The 27,760-nt window shown below is 32.7% G+C and overlaps 2 protein-coding genes across 2 annotated transcripts in view; both read left to right on the forward strand.

The window, feature by feature from the left end:
- LOC143254219 (sodium-dependent transporter bedraggled-like) overlaps positions 1-21,889 on the forward strand; it is a 43,942-nt gene extending 22,053 nt beyond the window's left edge. Inside the window, exons 9-15 of the mRNA XM_076509016.1 lie at positions 227-345; positions 1,952-2,211; positions 2,768-2,899; positions 6,564-6,666; positions 8,866-8,984; positions 10,310-10,501; positions 15,755-21,889. Of these exons, the coding sequence (XP_076365131.1) occupies positions 227-345; positions 1,952-2,211; positions 2,768-2,899; positions 6,564-6,666; positions 8,866-8,984; positions 10,310-10,414 (838 nt within the window). The 3' untranslated portion in view covers positions 10,415-10,501; positions 15,755-21,889. The remainder of the gene's footprint in view (positions 1-226; positions 346-1,951; positions 2,212-2,767; positions 2,900-6,563; positions 6,667-8,865; positions 8,985-10,309; positions 10,502-15,754) is intronic.
- Positions 21,890-24,488: 2,599 nt separating this feature from the next.
- LOC143251956 (uncharacterized) lies at positions 24,489-26,635 on the forward strand. Its single transcript, XM_076503386.1, has 2 exons — positions 24,489-24,764; positions 25,220-26,635. The coding sequence occupies exons 1-2, from the start codon at positions 24,588-24,590 to the stop codon at positions 25,448-25,450; spliced, it is 408 nt and encodes a 135-aa protein (XP_076359501.1). The 5' UTR covers positions 24,489-24,587; the 3' UTR covers positions 25,451-26,635.
- The last annotated feature ends 1,125 nt before the right edge of the window (positions 26,636-27,760 follow it).

A 27,760-nucleotide genomic window follows, 5' to 3' on the forward strand; every position in this document is an offset into this window, starting at 1 on the left:
TCAACAATTTTAACTGTCAACAATTTTAATAATTGATAACCAGTTACAGTATTCAAAATCTACTTGAATATATTTTTCGTCTTATTCAACTTAAACTTTGTTTTTTTCTTAAAGTACATTGATTATTTTATATCATTCTTATTTTCTCAGCCAGATAGTTTAATTTAGAAATGTTTGTACTTTACCAAAGTACGCACTGATATTTAATCATATATCTATATTTTAGAAATCTCCTAATGGTGGTAGTTGGAGTAACCTTCATATTAATATTTTCGTCGCTAGTTTTCGCTAGTTCCATGCGTGAAATTACTGATAAAGATTTGATATTTATTCCTTCGTCATTCGGTAAGCAGTAGTTTTATATTAATAGTTATATTTTATTTTTGATAATGTGTTAACGCTGCGATTATATACTAACATCATTTTATTTGAACATGCACACACAAATATCACATATATTCGCACGTGCAAAGTAAAGTGATCATGTGATTTGCCAAGTAATTGTTTGAGCTCTACGCATCTAGAAATAGACGTATTATGGTCAATATTGCAAAGGTAACAAGTATGTGCAAGTATCTCTCTCATTTTCAAAGAAGCGTGATAGTAGGAGACCAAGTAGCATTGCCAGTGTAAAGCTCTATCAACGTCTGTAAGAAAACAAATTAACTGTAAACACTTCACACGCACGTGCTAATGATATGTGTTTCTAGTGCACGATTCGTTAATGATAGTTACTATTATTTCTGTAAAAACAATTTGTATAGAAATTACTTTCAATATAATTGGAGATATCAGCGTAGAGTCTCACCAGTGTTAACACTGAAACGTGAGAAGGCTTATACTTTAAATAAAAGCTGAAGTTAATAAAACATCAAATCGGTAGCTCAACATTGATAATGACAGTTTCCACTATTGCGATTTTTTTTTTTTTTGTTTGTTTGGGAATTTCGCACAAAGCTACTCGAGGGCTATCTGTGCTAGCCGTCCCTAATTTAGCAGTGTAAGACTAGAGGGAAGGCAGCTAGTCATCACCACCCACCGCCAACTCTTGGGCTACTCTTTTACCAACGAATAGTGGGATTGACCGTCACATTATACACCCCCACGGCTGGGAGGGCGAGCATGTTTAGCGCGACTCGGGCGCGAACCCGCGAGCCTCGGATTACGAGTCGCACGCCTTACGCGCTAGGCCATGCCGGGCCACCACTATTGCGAAAGTTCCACCATTTTCTGCTGTCAAATAGTTATATGTTTATATAGTTTGTTCTTACGTTTTCTGTTTTATAATTCCTTAAAACCTTGTTTAATTTGTTGTTCTTCTTAAATGCATATATATATATACGATAAGAATTTTTGACTGAAAAATATTGGAATTCTAAAGGAAAGAAAGTGTTTTTGAACTCATCCGCTAGTCTTTAAATTTCCATCCAACATAATATAGTTTATTTTTCATGTCTACGGATACGAACCTGGTCTGTATCTGGATTTCAATACATGAACGTTTCCTACTATAAAGAAATGATATCCAAATAGCGTTAATGCGCTATGTCATCTCTATACAAACTAACATAAAAACGATTTTAAGCATATGCATAGGAAGTAACGAAATAATAATGGGGCTGTTACTACAAGTTTGGGTGGGTGACAGCAATATTGTTTGATGGTGATATTAATAAACCTAAATACAAATATGCATAAAAAGGTCAACATTTTAACCAAGTTATAACCTGACTAAACCAATAAGTTCTCGTACTTGTGACTGTATACATGTGTGAATACCTATTGATTTAACCAATTTAAATATAACATTTATTTTTACGGGTATTTTTATCTGAGACTCTATTCACCAATTAATACTCTTAATATAACATCTAAATTACTGTTTCCTTATTGTTGCTTTTGTTATTTGGTTTTGTTTTTAAGTAACCTCGCTGTATTTTCTTTCTTACAGAGGAACCTGAGACTGTTAATTTTCTACTTCCACTATCAAAATTTGATCCATCAAAGATTAATGTGACACCTCTTAATTTCATTATCGGGGAATGTTTCTTTTCATTCGACTCTCAGACGTCTTCCAGTGGATATCAGGTCATCCGCTACGCTACAGAAATATTTCCCGCCATCTTAGCACTAGGTGGCACTACAGCTGTTTCATGGTTTTGGTCTGTTACTTTTTATTTGCTGATGATCATGTTTGGTCTAGCTCAACAGGTATTAGTGGTGCGTTTGGTTTACACATTAGCATAAAAGGTCTTTATAATTTATAGAAAATCGAAGAGTGGTTTTACAGTAAATAACTTAAAAAGTCCAGCCATTTTTGTACATTTATATACATTTTATTACATAAAAGGTTACATCCATTTTGTTTCTGATCGAAGTAAGACTTTATTGTGTTTTTATAATTTGTAGCATTCCCTACAACAAAGATCTGTTATTCTCTACAATATATATTCATTAACTTTTTTGCCATCTGAAGATGCTAACTAATATGAAATATACCTATAAAATGACAACAGCGCATTGTGACTTTAGTATATTTGTTTCTTACGTATACAACTTTAACGGATATAAACGGTCTATTTGACCTATATTATACTTGTTCACATTATTTCTTCTGGACAAATGACCATTAATTTTCAACTGCCTAAATACATTGTTTACAAACTCATTGGAAAAATAATATTGTCACCTTTGGTTTCACGTTATAATCAAACGCAGACAAATTTATCGAAATACGCATACTAGTTCGTGTTTTCTGTCATTTTAGGCTGCAATATGGAGTGTAGTGATTGAGTCTTTGATAACTTTAAAGCCGAAAATCCTAAAGAGCTGGCAGACTTTCTTAACTTTTATTTGCTGCGACATTGGTTTCCTGTTAGGCTTGCCAATGACAACTAACGTAAGTTATCGATTGGAAGTGATAGATGTATTTTAGATTGTATATTTCTGTAAAGACACTTTGCTTCAAAAGCAACTTACGATACACGTTATTTTTATATTTAATTATAAAAGTGAAATGTTTTTCACTTTATTACTGATAGCGAAATCGATATAAGACCATAAAATCAAAACGGAAACATTCAAATAAATAAATGTCCCCTATAAAATATATTATGTATTGCTTACTGAATCTCTTTTTCTGGAACATTTTGTATCTGAAACATGTAGAGAAAGGAATAAAAATAGATATAAAAACTAGAACTTAGGAATGAAAAATATATTATGACGTGTAATTTCGCATGACGCTTTTAATAGACAAGTCTTACAGAGATAAATATTAGTAAGATGTTTCATCTTGTGAAATTAACAGCCCAAAACAAATAATCAACAGTTTCTTTCTTCTGCAGAATATGTTTTTGTATTCATCACGCTTATTTGAAACACAAAACTTAGACTGTTTTTATATCATAAAACTACTCAATGGACATCCATGTTCTTCCCAGCGTGAGTATTGAAATAGGCAATTTAGCATATAAGCCCTTAATTTTACCACTGAGCTACCGAGAGTCTGTAACTAAAATTTGTTAATAAATTAGCTAGTATTGTTTGTTTTTGAATTTCGCGCAAAGCTACTCGAGAGCTACCTGCGCTAGTTGTCCCTAATTATGCAGTGTAAGACTAGAGGGAAGGCACCTAGTCATCACCACCCACCGCCGACTCTTGGGCTACTCTTTTACCAACGAATAGTGGGATTGAACGTCACATTATAACGCCCCCACGGCTGAAAAGGCGAGCATGTTTGGTGCGACTTGGAAGCGAACCCGCGACCCTCAGAGTATGAGTCACACGCCTTGACCCACTTGGCCATGCTGTGCCACTTAGCTTGTAAAAATTATTTGTGTGGTCATTTATAATATTAACACATGAGATGGTTATAAACTTCATGGCTTCACTGTTGCTCAAATATACATATACAAACGTGAATATGGCACTGAATCAGTTTGTTTCTTTAGCTTTTGCTGGATTTTGCTTACGGCTAATGGCAAGCTACCTCCTCTGACTGTCCATAATTCAGAAACGCTAGATTACAAGAAAGAAGGCTAGCCATAATCACCCATCGCCAACTCTTGGGCTATTCTTTACGAACGATTAGCGGGATTTTAACGCCCCCACGATCGAAAGAGCAAGCCGTTTGTTGAGGTGATTCGAACACCCAACACACAGATTGTGAATCGAATGCCCTAAACACCAGGCCACGTAACTTTTAGTGAGAAGCGTGCAAAATCCAAAATTTCTTGTCAAATATAAACGAATGCTTTTTGTTTTGTTTTTTAAACTTCGCCTAAAGCTACTCGAGAGCTATTTGTGCTAGCCGTCCCTAATTTAGCAGTGTAAGACTAGAGGGAAGGTAACTAGTCATCACCACCCACCGCCAATACTTGGGCTACTCTTTTACCAACGAACAGTGGGATTGATCGTGACATTATAACGCCCCCACGGTCGAAAGGGCGAACATGTTTAGTGTGACGGGAATTTGATCCCGCGAACCTCAGATTACGAGTCGTGTGCCTTAACCACCTGGCCATGCCGGGCCCGAATGATTTTTGATCCATGAGTTAGCAACAAACACTTCATGTTACCTTTATTTGTGGATTGTGATTACCACTTTAAGTAGAAGGATACTTTAAATAACTTTTGAGGAGCTTAACAATTGTTTGCCACAATATATAATTTTTTGTTACATATTATAATTAATGTCAAAAAAAAGTAATACACACAGTTTTCCTTTTTAACACAAATATATTTTAACATAAAAGATAATACAATTTATAATAACGTTTATTATAAACAGTGGATACAAATAATGATTTACGTACAAGTGGTTTACAATCTTACAAATAATATTAAGTCTTATTTTCGGTCTGGAATTTCCTTGATATCTTATCAAAGGTTCACGATGACGAATTAATTCTGAGTTAGCATAAATATAATTCACTTAACAGTGAACTAGCTACTTTTATATTCTTCGCTGGTTTCACGCCGTTTACAAGCTAAATTTTCACCGTTGAAATTATGTAATGCTTTCGCAAAAATATTGATATTGATATCTGATGTTAATTGACTGAAGTTGAATGTTTTGTAACATTCAAAATAAATGTTCCTACTCAAATATTTGTATTTTCGCGATTAATAAGCGTTAATCACAATTATAGCTTCCAAAGTTTATAGTGTACCTGCTGTAGCAAACCAACAATATATACTGTCTTTTTGCGTATTGCGATGGCTACCTTTTATAATAGGCAAGACTTTCAAAATGTCAGTTAGCAACAATACTTGACGATACACTAATGCTTTAGTAAAACATATGTTGATGATTTTTACACTAGAGAATTATCTACAAATTTAGTGAATAGATGGGAATTTCGCAATACACATTTAACAGTATAAGTTACACGCATTTCTAAGTGTATATTTAACTGACACAAACATCGATATTAAAATAAATATATAATAGTGAATCTGTTAGATTTTAATAAATTTATTAAAAAGAAGCTGAGGTCGAAGAACTTAATAAAATATTTGAGAGGACCATAATGCCTTAATCTTTTGAACATTAGTATGAACTATACAGTGTTATTTCTTTAGTTGGTACAATAATGTCTACCCAAGAATCATATAAAATGTTAGATAAAAATTCAGAAAGTGGTAATGCATGTTTTGAAAACAGTCCATTTCAATAGCTGTTTTGTCTTGAAGCAATGCTTCTGTGGTTGTGGACAGGAAAAACGGGATATCTATACTGTGCTCACCTTAAGGACTCAACAGTAAATTTTAGGGTTATAAATTTTCACACTTACCGCTGAGTTATTGAGATAGAAGTCAAGTCAAAAGTTATTTAAACATTCCAAGGGAATATAATTATTATACTTACTATAAAGTACCCTAGGCTAACTCAGCATTATGTCTAAGGTCTTATAACGCTGAAAAGTGAGTTTCGATACCAACAGTAAGCAGAGCACAAATTCCCCTTACGTGTCTTTGTGCTTAACCATAAACATTTAGAAAACTAATACGTGCTATCTTTTACTTACATTGTTATCATTACGTGTTACAATAATTACTTTTAAGTAAAATTTGATTTATAATGAAGAAAAGCGTTGCATTCTGCATTCATATTTTTGTTTAATTTCCAATAATGAATATAATATATTTCTGTTTAACTCATAAAAAACAATCACTTGGAAATACTTGATTGAGCAGTGATAAATGATTATCACCACTTGTATTCTAGTATTAGATAAGATAATAATTATCCAGCACAATTTTAAAAAAAAAAGTCACCCATCAACGATAATAGCCCTTGTGTCACATTTTATATATTTTGTTTTGAGTTATTAAAAAATGTTTATTTTTTAACTTTAACTTGTACTCATAAAATGTGTGCATCTTTCATAAGGTAACTTTATCTGGGGTATCTAACTATCTACATCAATGCCGCTGTTATTTTGTAACTTGGTATCTAAGTATCTACATCACTGTCACTGTTATTTTGTACCTTGGTATCTAAGTATCTACATCACTGTCACTATTATTTTGTAACTTGGTACTTTATGTAATTTTAGGTCGGTATGTTCATACTCTTTTTTTTCGATGCGTGTGTCGGTTCTCTGTGGTGCGTGGGAAGTGTTTTTCTCATCATGATTATCGCTATTTTGTTTATCCGAGGTAGGTTGTTTTGTTTTTCAAGTGGGGTTCTTTTTTTAGCCTCTTTTCCTTGGTATATTATTTAATGTTTTAAAACAATTTCATTGTATATGTCCATAAACATCAAAACTTTTCCTTCCATTGTTTTTATTTGATACCTTCATCTATTTTAGGAAATAAGTGCTTCAAAAATGTACTCTAGAATACATTATGCATCGTATAATACGGAAATAGAAAGTATTATTACAAAACAAATCCAGTATATATTTAAGACGACACTACTTTGTAAGATTAGCAAAAACAGTTTATTTATCTCCAATTGATTGTGCTCTACGTTTAGTACCTTGTACTGAACACTTACAAACAAGACTGGTGACATCCCATTTCTAAAATGTATTATAATAAAAATGTCTTTTACCGAGTAAGGCTGTAGAAATCCAATTTCTACACACTTAAAGAAAAATTGGTCGTTTGAGACCCATTTGAATTACTATTAAACTTTACACTCCAGTAATATTTTCTCTAGGTCTCTTTATAATACTGACTCACCAATTGAAAATTAATAATCAGAATTTTATTAGTGTTGTTTTTTTGCTTGGAGAAAGAGCATCATAAAATTTCATTCATTATTGAAAATTAATAATTAGCATTGTTTCAGTATTGTTTCTTTGATTTGATAATGTTTTATTTTTCATAGTATATTTTTATAGTGTTTAAAGTTCATTACAAACTGTAGTTATTTTAAATTATATTCAAGAATTTCTAGAGTATTTTTGATTTTCCTTAACTCCATTATTCTAAATAATATGTAGATATTAAAGTTTGCCTTTGAATTTTTAACCGTTAATTCTTAAACTACACACGTGCTAAGACGTTTTTGTTTACTTAGATAAATACAAGTTCAGCTTGGACATATTACTATATTACTTCAAAATGGTTCTGTCCTTTAATAAATATTATATTCTGTATTCCTATATTTATATCATTTCAAGAGTTAACCAAACCGTTTCAGACTAACTTGTAAGAAGTTTTTAAATGTTTATTCATTACATACGCCCGTTTTCTTTCTTTTCCATTTCAGTTAACTTGTGGTGTTTAGAAAAAATTTTGCTATTACACAAGAGATAATAATACAGAATTCATTGAGTAACAGAAAAATAGCAATATATCGTAGTTATCGCAATTTCATATAAGATAGAAAAACATGTAACGTTCATAGGTTTTAAGCTCCTTACGTCATTGAAAGTATTTTACAATATTTTGCTGATATGTGTTCTATTTATTTAAATATATTCATTAGTGTAAGAATATCTATAAGATTTCCAACTCATTCATGTCAAACTCCAGAAATTCTAGTGTGATTCTACATTGTTTCTGTGGGACAAGTATCCACACTTGTTAAATCATGTGGAAGTTATTGCTGTAATATTTGTGTTTACACAGACGCGTACTTTATTTTATTCTAATAAAGTGACGTAGCATAGAATGATATACATTTTATGATTAGTTTTGAGACAGAAACAAAAACACTTCACGATTTTTAATGGGTGGGAAGAAAAGTGAAAGACACAAGATTAAAATATCTAATACAATATTTTATCTGTAATATTCTATGTTGGTTGGCAATGGTTAACATATAAACATATATTTCTTACCTACTTTGCGCGGAATACCAGTAAAAATATTCAATTATTTAATAATTATGACATTATTTATAAAGTTACGAAAGATCGTTATTTCTATTCACCATACGAATCAAATTTAATGAAATGTGTTTTCATTTTCTAGATTACTTAAAAATTATAATTGATAAATCGAATTATAAGGCTGTTTGATTGTTATTATAGGTTTAAAACAGGTTTTTACTTGTTCATAAAGTGCAATTGTGTTTCAACATCTTATGCTGTACATGAGCTTGTTTATTATTTGTCTAACTGAAACACACAGCTCTGAAGATCGAATCCCTAACTGGTTAGCGCCATAAGCCTGAGTGGTTCCAGTTGAGTGTGTATTAACTCAAAATAATGTTAAGTATTTATTCATAAACAGTTTTCACTTTCCTATAATAGGATGTTGCAAGTTTATGTTTCATGAAAACTACTACTGAATAAAAAATTCCATTGAATATTGAATTTAAATAAGTAAGTTCAAGTAAGTTTAATTAGGGACATAAAAACACTTGACTGCTTTATAGGTCAACTAACAGAATTTATATTTCAGGTTGTTCTAACAAAACAAACGAGCTGGTACACTTCCTAAGCGAACAACAGAAAACTTGTGCTTTCCTTCTTCAAATTATTATATTACAATGGAACGTTATTCTACCTGTAGCTTTTATGGTAAGAATTTTTTATGTAACGTTTTAGAAAATGAAAAGATAAAAAAGTAGCATAAAACATATTAGAAATTAATGTATGCGATAATAAAAGATATTACTGAAAGGTGTTTAATTTTTATGATTCATAACGTAGATGAATTGAAATGCAATTTGTTTACAAGGAAGAAGTATTTGATCATATTTAAATAATATGCTAGCTTTAGAATTCCTAATTAGTCTCATGAGCAATAACTTTAGTTTCTTATATTTTAACATCAGTTAATATACTGTATGATAATCTGTGTGAGTTGAAAATAGAAGTTTGCACATACTTGTATAACAATTGATTTTAATACATTCATAGTATAAAAATATATTGTGTGTGTGTGTGTGTCTATATGTTATGAGAAAATTAATTTGTCAAGATTAATTGCTTTTCGTAATTTGATATTCAGCTGTTATAAAAACAAATGTGATAGGCGACACAAACTGCCTCATGTCAACATAACAGCGATAATCTAACTGTAATTAAATGACGTAGATTAAGGCCATAAGTATCTAATTGAATTAATATCATAATTTTAGTGTTAAATGAAATCGTTTCGAGCGTGTCTTCTTCGCATTCTCAGCCTTTCGGTTTTTTAAATGAAAATAGCTGTCAATTTCAAAGATGCAACTCAAATTAAATCGAGCTCATAGAAATATATACCAGTTCAAGAACTGGGTGTCAACATTTTTTGTTTAAAAACTATTGTTATAGAATATGGGAGAAATAACTTAAGCAATATTGTTCTTTGTTTCCACTGGCGTGTCATGTTCTTCAAACAAAAAACGCCCCAATTGACATAGAGGTATATCTTCGAACCTACAGTGCTAAACACTGTGTTTCTATACCCGTGGTTGGCAGAGCACAGACAGCCCATTGTGTAGCTTCGGGTTTAACTTCAAACGAAGTGAAACTTAAACGCAAATCATGTATGCAATTCATGTTTAGATGAACGATTTTAAGATAGAGATTACTTGATCATGATTCTTTTGTTTGTTTTTATTTATTTTTTTTGAACTGATTATTCATACATTTATGTCAACGTAATGCACAGAACAACTTCACGTGGTGTGAAAACGAACTCTTGGTGAACTCAACAGATAGCCCAATGTGCCTTTACTATAAGAAAACAAAAACACAAAAACGAACTCATTTATTACTTGAACTACTTCATAATTATAACTACAATTCCCAATGTTAACTTCACAAAAAACTATTTTGTGATTAGCTATTATATATGAAAACATTTAGCATTAAATTTATTAATATATAATAATATTTGTGATGTACAAAATTTTCAGGTTTTGTTCATTGCCTTCGCCCGGTCAGGAAATGTTGATTCGCCAGATAACGTTAGCGACATCTATTGGCCACTGTGGGAAAAGAATCTGGGTGTTTTCGTATAATTGCTTCCTCTACTTTTAGTTATTGGAGGTTGTATATTCCAAGCATTCCGTTATTTAAAACCTTCAGCTGGTCAAGCCTTGAACAAGGTAGAAAAACTATTTTATTTGGCAGTTTTGGAGTTATTTTCGCTTTTATGATAACAAATAATATAGTTTTCCAATTGATAACAACAACTATAATTTTATACATTTTTGAACATGAAAAATTATTTAGTCTGGTCAAGATTTTTCCAGCATGCATTTCTAATGTAACATGTAAAATTTGAATATTATGATAAGTAACAAGAAACACACTCTGAACAAAATGGTTTTAAACATTACAAAAGAAATATTGCAGATAAAATTTATTTCTTTTACCTTATGAAGTACTACTAAGATTTAATCTGATTTCATACGCTCCAACAGTGATACACTTACTATTGTACACGTTACAGTACATAATCTATTTATGTAAAAACGGCTGATATGGATTGAGAAAATTGTTTATGTAGAAAAGCGAACAATGTTTCGACCTTCTTCGGTCATCGTCAGGTTCACAAAGAAAGAAAGAGGTAACTGACCGATAGCTGACCACATGTTTGAAGGGGGTTGTGTAATTGAATGTGGAAATGTAGAGGGCGTGCTTAGATGTTTTATTATATTAATTATTCTGGTATAAAGGTGTTCCTTTGTATTGGCTAATTTTGGGCTTGAGTTGTTGTATAAGTAAGACTTCTTTAATTTTACGTTTGTTTATGTTTGTTTCTTTATTTACTATTTGGGTGTTTTTTATGGTTATGCTGTGTTTATTTGCTCTGCAGTGTTCGAAAACGTGTGAAGGTAACTTTGTGTTCTTTGAATCTGGTTTCCATATTTCTACTTGTTTTTCCAATATAAATGTCGTGGCAGTTATCACATTGTATTTTATAAATAACGCTGGTGTAGTGTTGGTCAGTGTAGTTTTTACATAGCTTATTTTTGTGCTTGGTTTTTGAATAAATTTGGTATTAACTGGAATATCATATTTTGTTACTAGTTTTTGCCAAATGTTGGTCATTTTTCTGCTGATGTCGGGAGTATATGGTATGCAGCAGTATATGGTTTCGTGATTTTTTGATTCGTGGGATATATTTACTTTTGTTAGTTGATTTTGCTTTTTGTCCAGGTGTGTGTGTATAATGTTTTCTACGGTTTGTGAAGGAAACTTATTGATGTTGATGAAGTATCGTTTTATTTTGTCTAATTCGTTGTTAATTTTATCTGGTGAGCAGAGTTTTATGGCTTAGGACTTAGTATGTTGAGTTTTAGTTTTGTTTCATGTGCCGAGTCTCAAGGAATGTATAATCCAGTATGGTAGATTTATGTTTTAAATTGTGTATCGGTTCTGTAATTTTGAGGTTAAGAAATGACATTTGATTGCTTTCTTCTTGTTCACATGTGAAGTTAATGTTGGGATGTATAGAGTTAATGTGATTGAAAAAATTAAGTGTGTGTTCTGTAGAAGTGAATTCCGCAATCGTGTCGTCTACATATCTGTACCAATATCGTTGTGGATGTATTGTTGTGTTAATTGTTTGTGTTTCAATTTGTGTCATAAAAATATTGGCTAGAACTGGTGATACTGGGTTGCCCATGCTTTGGCCATTCGTTTGTATATAGTTGTGGTTGTTGAACACGAAGATTGTCTTTATCGTGGTGAATTCTATGAGGGTTGCTAATTGGTTGTTGGGAATGTCTGTTGATGGGTTCGGGTCTCGGATATAGAGTTCTAAGGCTATCAAGCAGGTTTCAGCGGTTGGGACTTCTGTAAAGAGGGATATAACATCGAAACCGGCCATTAAGGCTTTATGATTAAGTTGATTAAGATTAGACTTGAAAGTAAAAGAGTCTTTGATGAACGAGCTGCCTGATGTTACCTATTTGGAGAATGCTCACGCTATGTATTTACCAAGATTGTAATTAAACGATTTATATGTGGACATTATTGGTCGTAATGGACAATATAGTTTATGAGGTTTGGGAATGCCGTATATTTGTAGTGTGCGTGAGTTGGTCTTGAGTTGGTTGGAACAAAGTGTTTTTGAAATTGTGTTAACTTTTTTCATTTTTAGTACCATTTTGTTTAATTGCGTTTCGTGTGTCTTTGCTGGATTTGTGTGTATTGGTTTAAATTTGGTAGTGTCTGATAGGATGTTTTTCATTTTTTGGATGTATTCATTCGTGTTCCTTATGACTATAGCGTTTTCTTTATTTGCTTTTAGAATTTTTATGTCTTTGTCTTGTTTTAGGTTTTTAATGGAATTAATGTCTCTTTCTTTAAAAATTGTTTTTTAGCTTTCTGTTTATTGAAATTTGTTGATGGTTTTGTGAGAAAATTCTTTGAAAAAATCGTTTAAGATGTTGTTTTTAGGTGTTTCTGAAAAATATTAATTTTTAATTTTTTCTGGGAAGTTTGACTGTTGTATGTCAATAAAATTGTCGAAGACGTCTTCTTTCTGTTGGTTGTTTTCGGTTGTATTCTTGTTTTTGTTTCCTTTAGAAAATATTACAAGTCTCCTGATTAAGTCTTCTAAACATGTTTTAATTTCTAAGATTGTAATGTACCTAGGTGCCATTGCAAAGTTGAGTCCTTTGGTAAGTAGGTGAATCTTATCTGTGTTTAATTGTTGGTCGGATCTGTTAATTATGAGGTTAGTCAACGGTTTGTCGTGTTGGTGTCTTTTCTGTTGTTTGCATCTTAGTTTTTCTAGTTTTTTGTTGTGGCAGATCTTTTTGTCCCTGTCATTACTAGTGTTATTTGGTTTATGTTTTGTTGTATAAGTCTGTAAATCTCTGGTTTAATGCAGCATATCAGTTGATGATCTAGGTTCATTTTTTGTTTTTGTAAGTCATGTAGTTCTTTATATTTCGTGTTAAACATGGTTTTAAGTAGTTTTTTTCTGTAAATTTTGGATAATGTTTGTGGATTGATTAAATTGTTTTGATAGTTCTACCTTTACAAAGTTAGGGGTTAGTTGTTCCTTTCTACATTGTTGAATGAAATAAATGTCATTTCTTCTATTGATAATTCTTTGTTTTAAGATTCTTAGTTTCTTTACGAAGGTATGACTGTGTACCGTTAATAGGGGTGTAATGTGTGTTAGTTCAAACACAATGGTACAAATACTGGTACACATATGTAGACGACAAGATTGCGGGATTCAGATCTACAGAACGCATACTTAATTTTTTCAATCACATTAACTCTATACATCCCAACATTAACTTCACATGTGAACAGGAAGAAAGCAATCAAATATCATTTCTTAACCTCAAAATTACAAGAACCGATACACAAGTTAAAACAGAAATCCACCGAAACATCACCCATACTGGATTATAAATTCCTTGGGACTCAACACATGAAACAAATCAAAAACTCAACATACTAAGAAACCAAATAAACACAGCCATAAAACTATGCTCACCAGATAAAATTAACGACGAATTAGACAAAATAAGACAATACTTCATCAACATCTAGAATCCGTAGAAAACATTATAAGCACACACCTAGACATAAAGCAAAATCAACCAACAAAAGTAAATATATCTCACGAATAAAAAAATCACGAAACCATATACTGCTGCATACCATATATTCCCGACATCAGCAGAAAAATAACGAACATTTGGCAAAAATTAGTAACAAAATATGTCATTCCAGTTAATACCAAATTTATTCAAAAACCAGGCACAAAACTGAGGTCTATACTATGTAAAAACTACACTGACAAACACCACACCAACATTATTTATAAAATACAACGTGATAACTGTTACAACTTCTATATTGGAGAAACAAGTAAAAAAAATGAAAACCACATTAAAAAAACACAAAAAGTCATCTTCACACGTTTTCAAACACTGCAAAGCAAGTAAACACAACATAACCATAAAAAACACCCAAATACTAAATAAAGAAACAAACATAAACAAACGCAAAATTATACAACAACTCTAGCTCAAAATTAGCCAATACAAATGAACACTTTTATACCTATATTAATAAATATAATCATACATCTAAGCACGCCCTCTACATTTCTACACTCAATTACACAACCCTCTTCAAACATGTAGTCAGCTATCGGTCAGTTACCTCTTTCTTTCTTGGTGAACCTGACGATGACCGAAGAAGGTCGAAACGTTGTTCGCTCCTCTACATAAAATTTTTTTTCATCCTATACCGTTGGCAAAAGAGTAGCCCAAGAGTTGACGATGGGTGGTGATGACTAGCTGCCTTCCTTCTAGTGTTACACTGCTAAATTATGGAAGGCTAGCGCAGATAGCCCTTGTGTAGCTTTGCGCGAAATTCCAAAAAAACAAACAAACAAACAAACAGGTGGCCAGAGAGATCATTCTAATTGTTTAATGGTTTCTTTTATGTACACTATACTTCGATATGACAGGAAAATAAAAGTATTAGCCTTGCGAAATATTAGTCGGAGAATGATAAAATTAACTTTGTCCAGCAGTTTTATTTATATAAGTGTTACGTGTTTATTACAAGTAAGATAGATTACTTCAAATAAGAGTAAAGGACAGTATTTGTACTTCATAGAAGAAAATAATCATTTCAAATACTCCTAATAACAAGAGAGTAAGGTGTTACCATTGATAGCTTTAGAATATGAAACATACGTACGATATTGTACGTTGTATTGTAATGTAGCAGGCTAGTTGCATTAGAGAAGGTAAGCATTTTTTATTAGATGTTATTTCTCGTGTAATAGCAATCTCTTATGATACAAAATCTATTAACTGGCATCTTTCGCTATTCTTCGGCTGGAAGTGAGCAATTCTTTGCTAAACATTGACTGCTGTGTCATGAAGTTTGTTGTAGGAACGTGACAAGCTGCTATCAAGGAAGATTGCGTGAGAAATATTCTCGATACGTGAACTATTAGTTATATGTTGTTTTTCCTTATACCTTTTTAACTTTATTTTAAATAGCTTTGTCTATATTATTAATACATTGTTTTCCATTATTTTCTTCTGTCGTATTCAAATCGTTCTACATATCCGATTGCTCATCTGTGATACAATAATTTGAAAAATATTGTGAATAACTTTGTTTTATCTGACAAAAAAATAAGCGTGTTTTGTTTGGCAAACCAGAGTATGATCTAATTAATAGAGCAAATATTTAATTGAACAATATCCAGAATCCTTTGTTTTATGAAACAGTTTCAACTACTTTTTACCTTCATTTGTCTATTATTACCGTTTTTTGATAATCTTATTACATCTAAAGAACTAAAGGTGTAAAACTTCAGTGAAAAATGTATCTCTGTGCCTTTGTTTTGCTTTGTCTTACAGCGAATACAACAATGGTGCTGTCCCGTGGTTGCCACAGCCGATGAGGGTGCAACACCATCACAAAACAATGTCATGTCATCTCCAACCGGAGGAGTTCTTGGAACTAGTTTTGAAGACGATCCTCCACCTAAGTACACACCACCTCCATCATACTCATCTGCTACTGCTTATCAAAAAATTAATGCGTCGTCAGTCTTTGGACGGACAGAAGTATCATAAAGCTCTCTCATATTTACAGTTTTCACCAACTATTCCTACTGTGGTGAAAATAATTTCCTGTGAAACTTCATCAAGCAGTCTTTCTTTTCCTAACACGTCTCTGTCGTCGCCGTCGAACTAAATATATATTTTCTACGTTCTTTATACTTAGATGAAAACACATCGGTAGGTTTAAATTAAAATAATGAATTGTACGTAAGGTAAGATAAATATATGAACTTACAAAACTGGAGTATTTCCTGTTGTGATAGAATGCTCGAAATTTAAAACGAATGTGTTAATTTCACAATTATATTTATCTAATCAAGACGAAATCTAATTTTTCGTTTTAGAAAACCGTAATATGTATGTTATTGAGAAGAGTTTAAGCAAAATATTCTATATGAACAATATACGCCTATTTGTGTAGATTATCAACAAGCTGATCCCACGATGGATCAGCGATAATTCGGATTTCGTTAACTACGATGAAGAGTTTAGATAGTTCTTTGTACAACTTTGTGTTTAACAATGAACTAACAAGTGAAGTTAATAAGTTGATAGTGAAGAATGAGTTCTATTGTAAGAGCGATATCTATGTTTATAAGCGCTTGTGAAAGTCGACCAATATTATTTTGTGGCTTACACAATGCATTTTATACTGCTTACAAACTTACAACAGAAAACAATATTTTATTCCACAGATGAATTGTTATTATTCTGTTCAAAATTTTCTCTGCACATTTTATTTAAAGACCTAAGAAAGACGCAATAGAATGTTATAAAATACTATTAAAGTCTGATGAAATAAAATAACATTCTTAAACTACATTTTTTTAACACACTGGAAAATTATTATTGAAGTTATGATGCCAAGTGATAAGAGGCAATGTGCATTTTAGTGTTTTATAATAAAAACAGAGAGAAAAGTGCTGTTTTGAATTTCGCGCAAAGCTACTCGAGGGCTATCTGCGCTAGTCGTCCCTAATGTAACAGTGTGAGACTAGAAGAGAGGCAGCTAGTCATCACCACCCACCGCCAACTCTTGGACTATTCTTTTACCAACGAATATTGAGATTGACCGTCACCTTATAACGCTCTTATGACTGAAAGGACGAGTATGTTTGGATGTGACGGGGATTCTAAGCCGTGAATCTCGGATTACGAGTCGCCTGCCTTAACCCACTTGGCCATGTCGGGCTCTAAAATATGGACATTGACATCATAGTCAATGTCCAGTGTCGGTTACATCTTAGAATTCAATTAATGTGAAGTATACCTAAAATAATACCAAGTACGATTTAAACAATTGTGACTTGGATATGACACTGTTAACACAGTTTCAGATCATTCCTTTATGGGAAAGAAGAATACGAACAATTCGTAAATTTTCTGATTCCGATTGTTACTCAAACAAGAGAGCCCATCAGTGATTACAAAATGATCTGATAAAGGTTGTTCAGACGCTGCTCATGTAGCCTAACATGAAATATAAAAGTCATTAATACAGAGAGTACTGCTTGTAATTGCACGAGGAAGTTGTTCGGTGATAGCATTAATCTTAATGTTAACAAATGTGACACTTAAGACACAACCTCAAGGTACTCCGAGTATATGTCAGACAAGTAGTGATTCTACTGAAACATTATGAATGGAGGTCACGTAAAATTTTAAACTTCCATGTAGTGTCCTAAGCTTTCTCAAGATCAAAAACAGGAACAAAAGCCAAGTCTCGTGAGAAAAGCTTTCTTCATCGTTGATGCTTATCGGAGTAGTTGACTCGTAGTTTATCAATTTCTATGAAAAGCACAAAACTTTACAGTGATTGGAAAAATTAGAAGGAATGTTGTACTCTGAGGCTTCGAATAAAGGAAGACAATAACCACATCCCATAACTCAGGAAAAATCTCCTTTGTTTAAAATAATCAGAGGAAAGTTAAAAGTATCAAGAGAAAGTAGATAATATTGGATGAATGTTATGATCTAAGAGCAAATGTTCCAAATATTTACCTTTATTTTCAATATCTTTACCAAAACTTGTTGCAAAAAGTTTCCACTCAAGACTTATATAACTAACTGTACATCAGGACTAACCACCCTGAGTCTGATCATTCTTTGATGTCCTTAGCATGAATATTCATCACCTTATCTATATATTTACCTATGGAAGCCTCCATAGCTTTTACCTGTTTAGAGAAAGAGTGTAGGCAGAACAGATATAACTTTCCACACCCAATGTAACAGTATAAGAGAGAGAAGCAGGCCAACTTCATTGCGATAGAGGTGTCACTAATTACCTTGCTGGCTATAAATTGCTCTTGTAGCTTCTATGGCCTCCCTCTCCATGAATATATGTTAAAAATATGACAAGAAATTTCAGTGAGTTCACGCTATTGAAACAAAAACATCTGAAGTTTGGAAATATAACAACTGACTTAAAACTCTTCAAGACTGTCTTGTTATTAGCACCTAGATATCGTGATGTAGCTATCAGTAAATACAGTAGAAATTGTTAATAGGGATCTTGATGAAACAAAATGGCGGCTATAAAATCACTTGTTTCAAACGACCTTTAAAATATCTGAATATTAACTATGACTACTTCACAGTATTTGATGAGTAAAACCAACGCTTACTATAATTATAAAACATCCTAATTTGCTACATACATGTTTTTGTAGTAAATCAAAATTTCAACGTTTCAGTGAATTTTCTTATACGTTAGTAAGTGACTTTTCCAGACAAGGGTACATACAAAATAACGAAACTTATCGGTCTGAATCTTTCACAGAGCTTTTCTGTCTGGGATTCAAATTATTCTCTTCTTGTGCCGAAAGGGATATTAGTGTGTATAAATATAAAAAATTATGCACTACTTTGAGTATATGATTAGATTTGAGGACAGGTCAGTAGAAATCTTGATGGGTAATAAAACATAGAAGTATGGTTAATACAAAGGAAACAAACAAGTATAATATGTATATTTTAAAATATTATAGAGACAAGTAGGGATCGATATATACGTAACCTAGTTAGCTGTAGTAATATAGAGAGCTTTAGTGCAACAAAAATTAGAAACCAAGGGTACAAGAGGTATTGTTGGTGAGAATACCCAACAGAGTTATTTTTGCATGTCATTTTGTGGATTTTATTATTATAGGTGTTCGTTATCCACAGGGAAAACACAAATTTAAAGCTCACTGACTTACCTCACCATGAAATATTACAAGGTCTAAACCTCAACACACTGAGAACATTTCAAGTACGACAGGGTTTCGTGGGCACTGTAACCAAATACTAGCATAATGTCTATTTACAGGATGAAAGTACCCAATATTGCCACTCGATTGAACCTACAATTGAATAATCGATTGACCTTGAGAGAGCCGTCCAATGAAACTCCAGTTATAGTCATTTAAACTAAAGGAGTGGTTTCAACTAGCAAGGCACCAATGAACCTATAGAATCCTTTTTTATTTTCGTCTCAGGTTGCTACACATAAAAAAAACACATGGGTGGAAGTTTTGATAATGAATAATACAAACTGCATAGATAGAATATTCACTATTAAGCGCTCTCAACACATAAAGGAGTCCAAATAAAAGTGTACTCGCTAAAAGATATAATACATAGACTATTATTATTGAAAGTTAACTCACTGTTATTATTGGGTACCATTGTTGGGAGAAGCTACTCACTGTTATTATTGGGTACCATTGTTGGGAGAAGCTTCTCACTGTTATTATTGGGTACCATTGTTGGGAGAAGCTACTCACTGTTATTATTGGGTACCATTGTTGGGAGAAGCTACTCACTGTTATTATTGGGTACCATTGTTGGGAGAAGCTAGTTCACGTCATTAACACGGTTAAACTTTTCATAGCAAACTAAAATGGAATTATTTTGAAACTTTCATCATAGAATCGTTAGGTTATTTGATCACACACTCTAGGCTTTTAGCTAATACTACTTGATCTAAAGCCTTATGGTTATTTTTAGCATGTGCCACGTATCATAACTTAACCTCTTTCAGGACGACAGGTTGAGCAGAAACCTAACTATTTCACTGATTATCTCCATAATCTTTACTATCTTTGTGAAAACTAATAACTAGAAACGTTTCAGTCTGATGTGTTGCTTTCGCCAAAGCATCCTGTAGCTCTTAATAACGTGAGAGTCGAAGTTAAGGCTGAAATAGTCTAAAACTATAATATATAGACCAAATCCACATCTACATACCTCTTTGATACATGGGCATATCAAATGTTTTCTACTTTCCATATCTGCTGGACAATCGTACTCATTATTACTGTGTGTTGTAGATCTATTTTAAATAGAGAACATCAGTCAAGGGAATTTCTAGATTCTTCTTCTCTTGGAGACCTTGGTCGCCAAGTTCATCTAGTGTGTTTTTCCATTAGAGGAAATCACTATGGTATGAGCACTGTTAAGAACAGAAGCAGTGATTCACTGTAGTAACAAAACAGAAAATTGCATGGAATATGATCCACTCCTGTTGACACGAAAGTAGCCCTCAATCTCATGGATAGTATTACATTGAGACGATAAACGTTGTATGAAGTGTATTTTCCTTCGTTTGCCAGACGTTTTACAAGCACTCTTTGAAACACATGATTTTTTTCGTTTGAGATAGGGATTCATCAAATACATAGATTGTGCACAACACTACTTAAACTATAACAATAATTCAAGTGCACTTGTGAGAAGCATCTGTAATGCTCTATTTCTCTTTCGCCTATCGATATACATACATTACAAGCGCTTAAATAATTATTTTGATTTAACATTGTTTTGTATAATAATGACTGTGCTTCTCTACAACTCGTGTGTCCGTCTAGTCTCTTTACTTTGATATAAGATCCAGTTATATGAAGGAAAAATACGACACATTCACTGTCACACAGTATCTGGCATATCCTCTTGTACTGAAAGTTTGTACAAGTTTGTACTGATATGGGCGGTAACTGCATGAGCATTTCAACGACCGAGAGTTTGTGAGACCAGGTCAAACCAGATAAATCAAAGTTCTTCAATTTCCTCATCATAAAAATCAATGTTTTTCGTACTATAGTAAACATCAATTATGGATTCCTAGTCTATACCAAGTTCAAACCTGCTTGTATCTTGTATCTTCATGCCAGAAAAGCTGTTCTCTGTACTCGATTAATTTCTTGATATACTTTTCACCGAAATACATACACATATGAATAATACGCACAATTAAGAATGATTACCAAAGTTTTATTTATTTTCTTGTGTATGTGTGTTTTTCTTATAGCAAAACCACATCGGGCTGTCTGCTGAGTCGACCTTTCTTGTATATGTATAAGAAATGTTAAAAGTACTGTAGCATAGAAGTAGTACCGCAGACTTTTATTCATAATTTATTTTATACTCAAAAAACAATTCATAATATCTTTATTTATGAAAACAAAATGTATAAAGCTGAAGTAATTGCATTTTGAGAATAGCAAAAATGAGTCTTTCTCGTGAAATATCTGTTATTGGGCCTCTAAAATAATGTGTAATGCAGAAGTTATTTTGTGAATTCGACTGAAAAGTTCTTTGTTTATGAAATTAATTGCTAACCTATCACTGTAAACAATACCGAGCAAGTAAAAACGTACAATATTTTTTAATCGATCCTGTTTTTTTACATAGTTATCAACTACATATATCACCTACTTTGTCCATGGAGAACGCACTCTTCAAACTGACATATAGTTTCACTGTCTGTGTGATGTGTGTTAATATGATAATAATCGATTTATTATGGTAGAAAATTAGTCTTAGAACAGAAGGGAAAACAATATTAATGTTGTTTTTAGAAAATTGAAAGATATTCACATCATTGCAAGTAGGTAAGAGGTTCTTGAAACTTAGTTTGTATTTTTAGTAGTGAAAACACTTAGTAAGTTGTAAGAAACAAAGGACATATGTACGTAGGTTTTAATAACAGTTTTATATATTTCCTTGCGGCTTTCACTGTCAGTTGTACAAATTGATCATAACGATTTCACATGTAGCTTGGTATTGTACTTGTGAGCTTATAGCAAAATACGTTTATATTGTAATATTATTTAGTTTCTACACACTTGACATGGTGTTAGTTTTTTGTGTGAAATCATGTTCTGACTGTTTCTTATACTTACTCAAATTGTTGATGATAGAGTGACAAGCACTTGAATAATGAAATAAAAACGATGTTTGAAAATTAAAGTTTGATTTACAATCTGTGGGTATCAGTAAGATCTGAAATTCGTTTTAGATTAATCGTTCATTTCAATAGTTATTTTTCTTTTGAAAAGAACGTAGTAATCAATTGGTTTTAACTTTTCTACAATTCAGATAAAATACAGTCTTCAAGGAACTGTATCACAAGAATTTTTTTTTATTTGTGCCTTGTGCGTTTCCAAAATCCACTTTCAAATCCTGAACTTCTAGCAAAATGAGTTGTTGCAACAAGATTGTAGAATTACAAAAGAGAAAGTAATTAATTTTCTGTATTCAAAACCTTTTAAGGAGGAGGATTATCGTAAGAAAGTTCGAGAAAAGCGAAGACATCAAGTAAACTAGTGTGAGCCTGCTATAAGAAAATTAAAGATATATATTGCAATTCCATGGCCTATTTACATACTGACAGTCCTAAAGCTAAATTTAAGTATATATCAGTTAGCATAACAACTATAAAGAACTGAATTGTCTGACATATGTTTAGATTGAAAGCAAAGTAATTTAATATTTTTAAAATACTCGTAACGACAGTTACCTAGAAACACATAAAATTGTACGTGTTAGTTTTGTTTGTGTATGTTCCTATTCTAGTTAAATATACGTGCCTTTGATGCAATATTTTCAGTTTTCTCAAACTGTTCTAAGTTCAGTATTTTATACGGCCTATTTACAAACTGATAACTGTTATTCTAAACGTCTAGATCTACAGTCATGTGAAAACGTTAGGACACCCTATGAAAGCCTGTGTAGTTTTGTAACATTTTTGGATATATAGATATTTAATCTCAATTTCAACAATACTGAGAGATTATAGAAATATAACTAAACAATTAAAACTGAAAAAAAGACTTTTCAAGATCTTCTGTAAATGTAATTCTACAAAAATGCATATTCTAACTGAGGAAAAAGTTGGGACACCCCCACATTTAATCCCACTTAAAATGGCTCAACTCACACGCAGGTGTATCACACCAGGTGCACATGAGTAGAAGATCGTTACTCAGCATTTTTAATGAGGCTTGTTCTATTTAAACCTCAGACATTTAGTTTGGTGTGCTCCTGACTGTTGAAGTGAGAGTGAGCACCATGGTGAGAGCAAAAGAGCTGTCTGAGGCCTTCAGAAAGAAAATTGTAGCAGCTTATGAGTTTGGTAAGGGATTTAAAAAGATCCTAAAAGATTTTGAAATCAGCTATTCCACTGTCCGGAAAATAGTCAACAAGTGGAAGGCTTTCAAAACAACTGCCAACATGCCCAGGTATGGTCGTCCAAGCAAGTTCATCCTGAGAGCAGACCGCAAGATGCTAAAAGAGTTCTCCAAACACCCTAACATGACATCACGGGACCTACAGCAGGTTCTGGCTACTGTTAATGTGAAAGTGCATGACTCTACAATCAGAAAGAGACTGCACAAGTTTAACTTGCATGGGAGGTGTGCAAGGAGGAAAACTTTGCTCTCTAAGAGAAACATCAAGGCTAGACTGAAGTTTGCCAGAAAGAATGTAGACAAAGACCATGACTTCTGGAATAATGTTCTTTGGACAGATGAGTCCAAAATTGAATTATTTGGACAGCAGAACAGAGAACATGTTTGGCGTAAACCAAATACAGCATTCCAGGAAAAGAACCTCATACCAACTGTGAAGCATGAAGATGGAAGTGTCATGGTTTGGGGCTGCTTTGCTGCAGCAGGACCTGGACAGCTCACAATCATAGAATCCACCATGAATTCTACTGTGTATCAAAGGGTGCTTGAGGATCATGTGAGACCATCTGTAAGAAAATTAAAGTTGAAGCGGAACTGGACCCTGCAACACGACAATGACCCAAAACATACCAGTAAATCCACCAAGGACTGGCTGAAAACTAAGAAATGGAGAGTCCTGGAATGGCCAAATCAAGGCCCAGATCTTAATCCCATTGTGATGCTGTGGGGTGACTTGAAACGAGCTATACATGCAAGAAACCCCTATAACATTTCACAACTGAAAAACATTTGCATTGAGGAGTGGGGCAAACCTTCTTCAGACCGATGTCAGAGACTGGTAGGTGGCTACAAGAAGCATCTCACTGCTGTTATTTCAGCCAAAGGGGGTAACACTAGCTATTAGGGTGTAGGGTGTCCTAACTTTTTTCTCAGTTAGAATATGCATTTTTGTAGAATTACATTTACAGAAGATCTTGAAAATTCTTTTCTTCAGTTTTAATTATTTAGTTATATTCCAATAATCTCTCAGTATTGTTAAAATTGAGATTAAATATCTATAGAGGTTTTGCGTGTGACGTCACTCTTGACCTAGTTACTGCTGACCGCCATGATGGGTGGCACGCTCGGCTTGTTTATATTCCAACACAAGGGTGATTCATAGTTAAAAGTGCGCGATGGTACACTCGTGTTGTGCAATTAACTGTTCAAATCGACATGGACAGGTGGAAAATGTGTCATACTACAGATTTCCTAAAGATCCCGAACAAGAAGGCGATGCATTGCAGCTGTCAATAGGAAAAACTGGACACTCACAGAGCACACCAGACTTTCTAGTAAACATTTTGTGTCAGGTATGTATAATTCATCTATAGCCAGGCTGAATAAATTGAAACTTACATGCATGATACATGTATAGCAGAACACACTGCAGCACCAGTCAAAGAAATTTTTTTGCACACTTTTCTTTTACTTTTAAATAACTGAATAGTAAATTTACTGAAGGAACAATATCATTCATGATGAATAGGTTATATAGCCATTTGTACATTAAGACAAAATGTTAATATCTCTTAAAGGACCAATTTAAGTGATTCATCAGAAAACCACAACTGGCACAAGATTAAAAAGTGTGCAAATAATTACTTTGTTGGCTGTACATTCAGTTGCTAAACAATGTTCAGCATATTCAGTTATATATATTCAGTTAAAAGTGTACAGTGTATCTGTTATATATATAAATATTATCTGATGATGCCTGTAGATCTATATCTTAACTAAATTATTGTACTCTGTTTCATGGACGAAGAGTGATGATCCCCTGTCACCTGACTATGTACCTTCCATATTTCATTTTACACGTTCTCCCCTGAAGAGAAGGAAAACTGCTGAATTGTGTAAACATGAAAACAGGAAAGAAGTGACCAAAAGGAGAAAAGAACAACAAAAGAGACATGAAGCTGCTGCTGGGCTGCTTGACCTTGCTTTCATAGAATTTAAAATTTACACAAAAGCCAATAACGAAATAGTGACAACCTGATGTGATTATTGTTTCTTTTTTACTGAGTTTTTTGTAACCTTTTAGACTTTCATTTGTATAGGTGGAAGTCCTGTTTATCAAATATATATAAATGTCACCATATGTAATATTTGGCAGATCTACTCCGGCAACAGTCTGACTCTGAGCAACGTTGTCTTGGCTGGATATTACTGGCGTAAATACACGTGGCGGGAGCATATACGGGTCTCCTACACCCAGTTCCTTCACGTTTTCCTCATACCTGGCCTTATCAGCACCTGTCAGGTGTGCTACAAGTGATGAAAAGCCAGCGACAGCCATTTACATGTGAATAGTACTGAATACAGCAGTTGTTAACTCGTTCAGTCATGCGGGACACTTGCCACCCAATATGGCGGTATGTTTACAAACCTCGTTGTGGTCACGTGACACTAATAGGTTCACGCAAAATCTCTATATATCCAAAAATGTTACAAAAATACACAGGTTTTCATAGGTGTCCTAACTTTTTTCACATGACTGTATTTCTACTGAAGTCATTGTTCATTGAGGTCATAGGTTTAATTTTATCTTTTCAGCTAACGCAATGAGAAGCTACATAACTTGTTGTATGTCCCTCTATTTTGTTAGTACGTCTTTGGAGTTATGTTTAGATATAAGTCCTGTTGAATGTGTTAAAGGTATACTGGCGTGGAAAACAAGTACAGAAAGTAGATCTTAATAAAAGTTGTTGAAAGAGCAAATGTACCATAGAATAAAATAAGTTAAATTTATTGTATGTCGTTAGAGACATGGATAAAATAGTTGTCTCATTTTATACGCAATATTTGCTCAAACAGTATTAAATAATAAACTACACCTCTCACATTATAAGCCATAAGAGTTTCTAACTTCTTTCTAAATTTAAAATACGTTTGTGAATAGAGTTAAAGTTAAAACTACAAAAACATACTTTTGTTAATAAATTTTCTTGTTGGCAACAATAATGGCCCAAGTATAATTTGCCATTTTCTTTATTACAAGATATGACACAGACGGTGCACAGCAAAAATGTTCGATGCATGTCTGTGAACACGTTGACCAATATATGATGTCAAGAAGGACATGCTCACAGAAAATAAACGTTTTGCAAAAAAATTATCACATCGTCTTAAAACTAACTAAACTTTACCACGTTGTGGTTCTTCTTGTTTATTTATATATATATAAATCACATTTTTAATTTTTAACATTATAATTATATTAATACCTTTTTAACCGCTACTAACGCAATAAGTAAATAAAATCTTATTTAATTTATACTTATTTTTTAAAACAGGAAACAGAATATTCATTTACGTTTTACTTTAATTATGAACAATACTGACCTGAAGTTAATATTTATTTCAACATAAATTTCCCTTTTCCCGCCAGTAGCACAGCGGCATGTCTGCAGATATACCACTCTAGAATTCGAGTTTTAGTACCCATGGTGAGCAGAGCACACATAGACCGTTGTGTAGCTTTGTGTTTAATTACAAAGAACATAATCACTAATTGAGTACTATATTTGAAGATGAAATATTTCTGTGTTACCTCAGCTTTTCCTGTATTGCATAATTACGCCAAATTGATCGCTGATTGGGTGTTCTTCTGCAGAAGGACATCTTCAATGTGTAAAAGACCAAACTAGCTTAGACGTAAAATTAATTGTAAATACACTTACAGGAATACAGCTAATCACTCATGTGTATAATCCTTTATTATACGATCCTTATTGCAAAAAAAATAATAATTTGCCTGTTTAAGAAAAATCGAAATTGAGTTATATTTGCTTTTTGACCACTTTCGAAAATAAGTAAATGTTTCAGACTGAGATAATGATTAGCATAAGAATGTAAACATACACTGTGAATAGACATAGTATAAAAATAACTTCTTCCGTGCATCTGCATAATAATGTTCTAGTAATCATTATAAAGAATAAATAACAAAAAGTCAATAGACCCCAGTGGAAGTAAATTATTCCACTTTATACAATCGTCATAGATAAGACATTAATTCGTTTAACTTTGAAAAACTTCAAAAAAGAAAATTCCTTATAAAGAAGAGAAGGGAGCTTTGCAATTGTTACAGAAATTTCATGATATCGAGCTTAAAACACCAGATGAAAGGTAAGATGTTCTTGTTCTGGACGAGAACAATACATTAAAGGAAAGAAACAAGTTGAAGATCGAAAGTTTGATATTCAGTTTGGTGAACGTTTATTTTGTACATTTCTAAACTTTTAAGTTAACAAGTGAAACCTTAATATCCGGTTGATATAATTATTTAACATTTTAAGAGTTTCAT

Source organism: Tachypleus tridentatus, chromosome 1 (assembly GCF_004210375.1).
Source record: "Tachypleus tridentatus isolate NWPU-2018 chromosome 1, ASM421037v1, whole genome shotgun sequence".
NCBI lineage: Eukaryota > Metazoa > Arthropoda > Merostomata > Xiphosura > Limulidae > Tachypleus > Tachypleus tridentatus.

Coding starts and splice junctions, on each gene's coding strand:
- LOC143251956 (XM_076503386.1), top strand. CDS start 24,588: ATGGTACACTCGTGTTGTGCAATTAACTGTTCAAATCGACATGGACAG. Junction 24,765..25,219: donor TAGTAAACATTTTGTGTCAG/GTATGTATAATT, acceptor TCATGGACGAAG/AGTGATGATCCCCTGTCACC.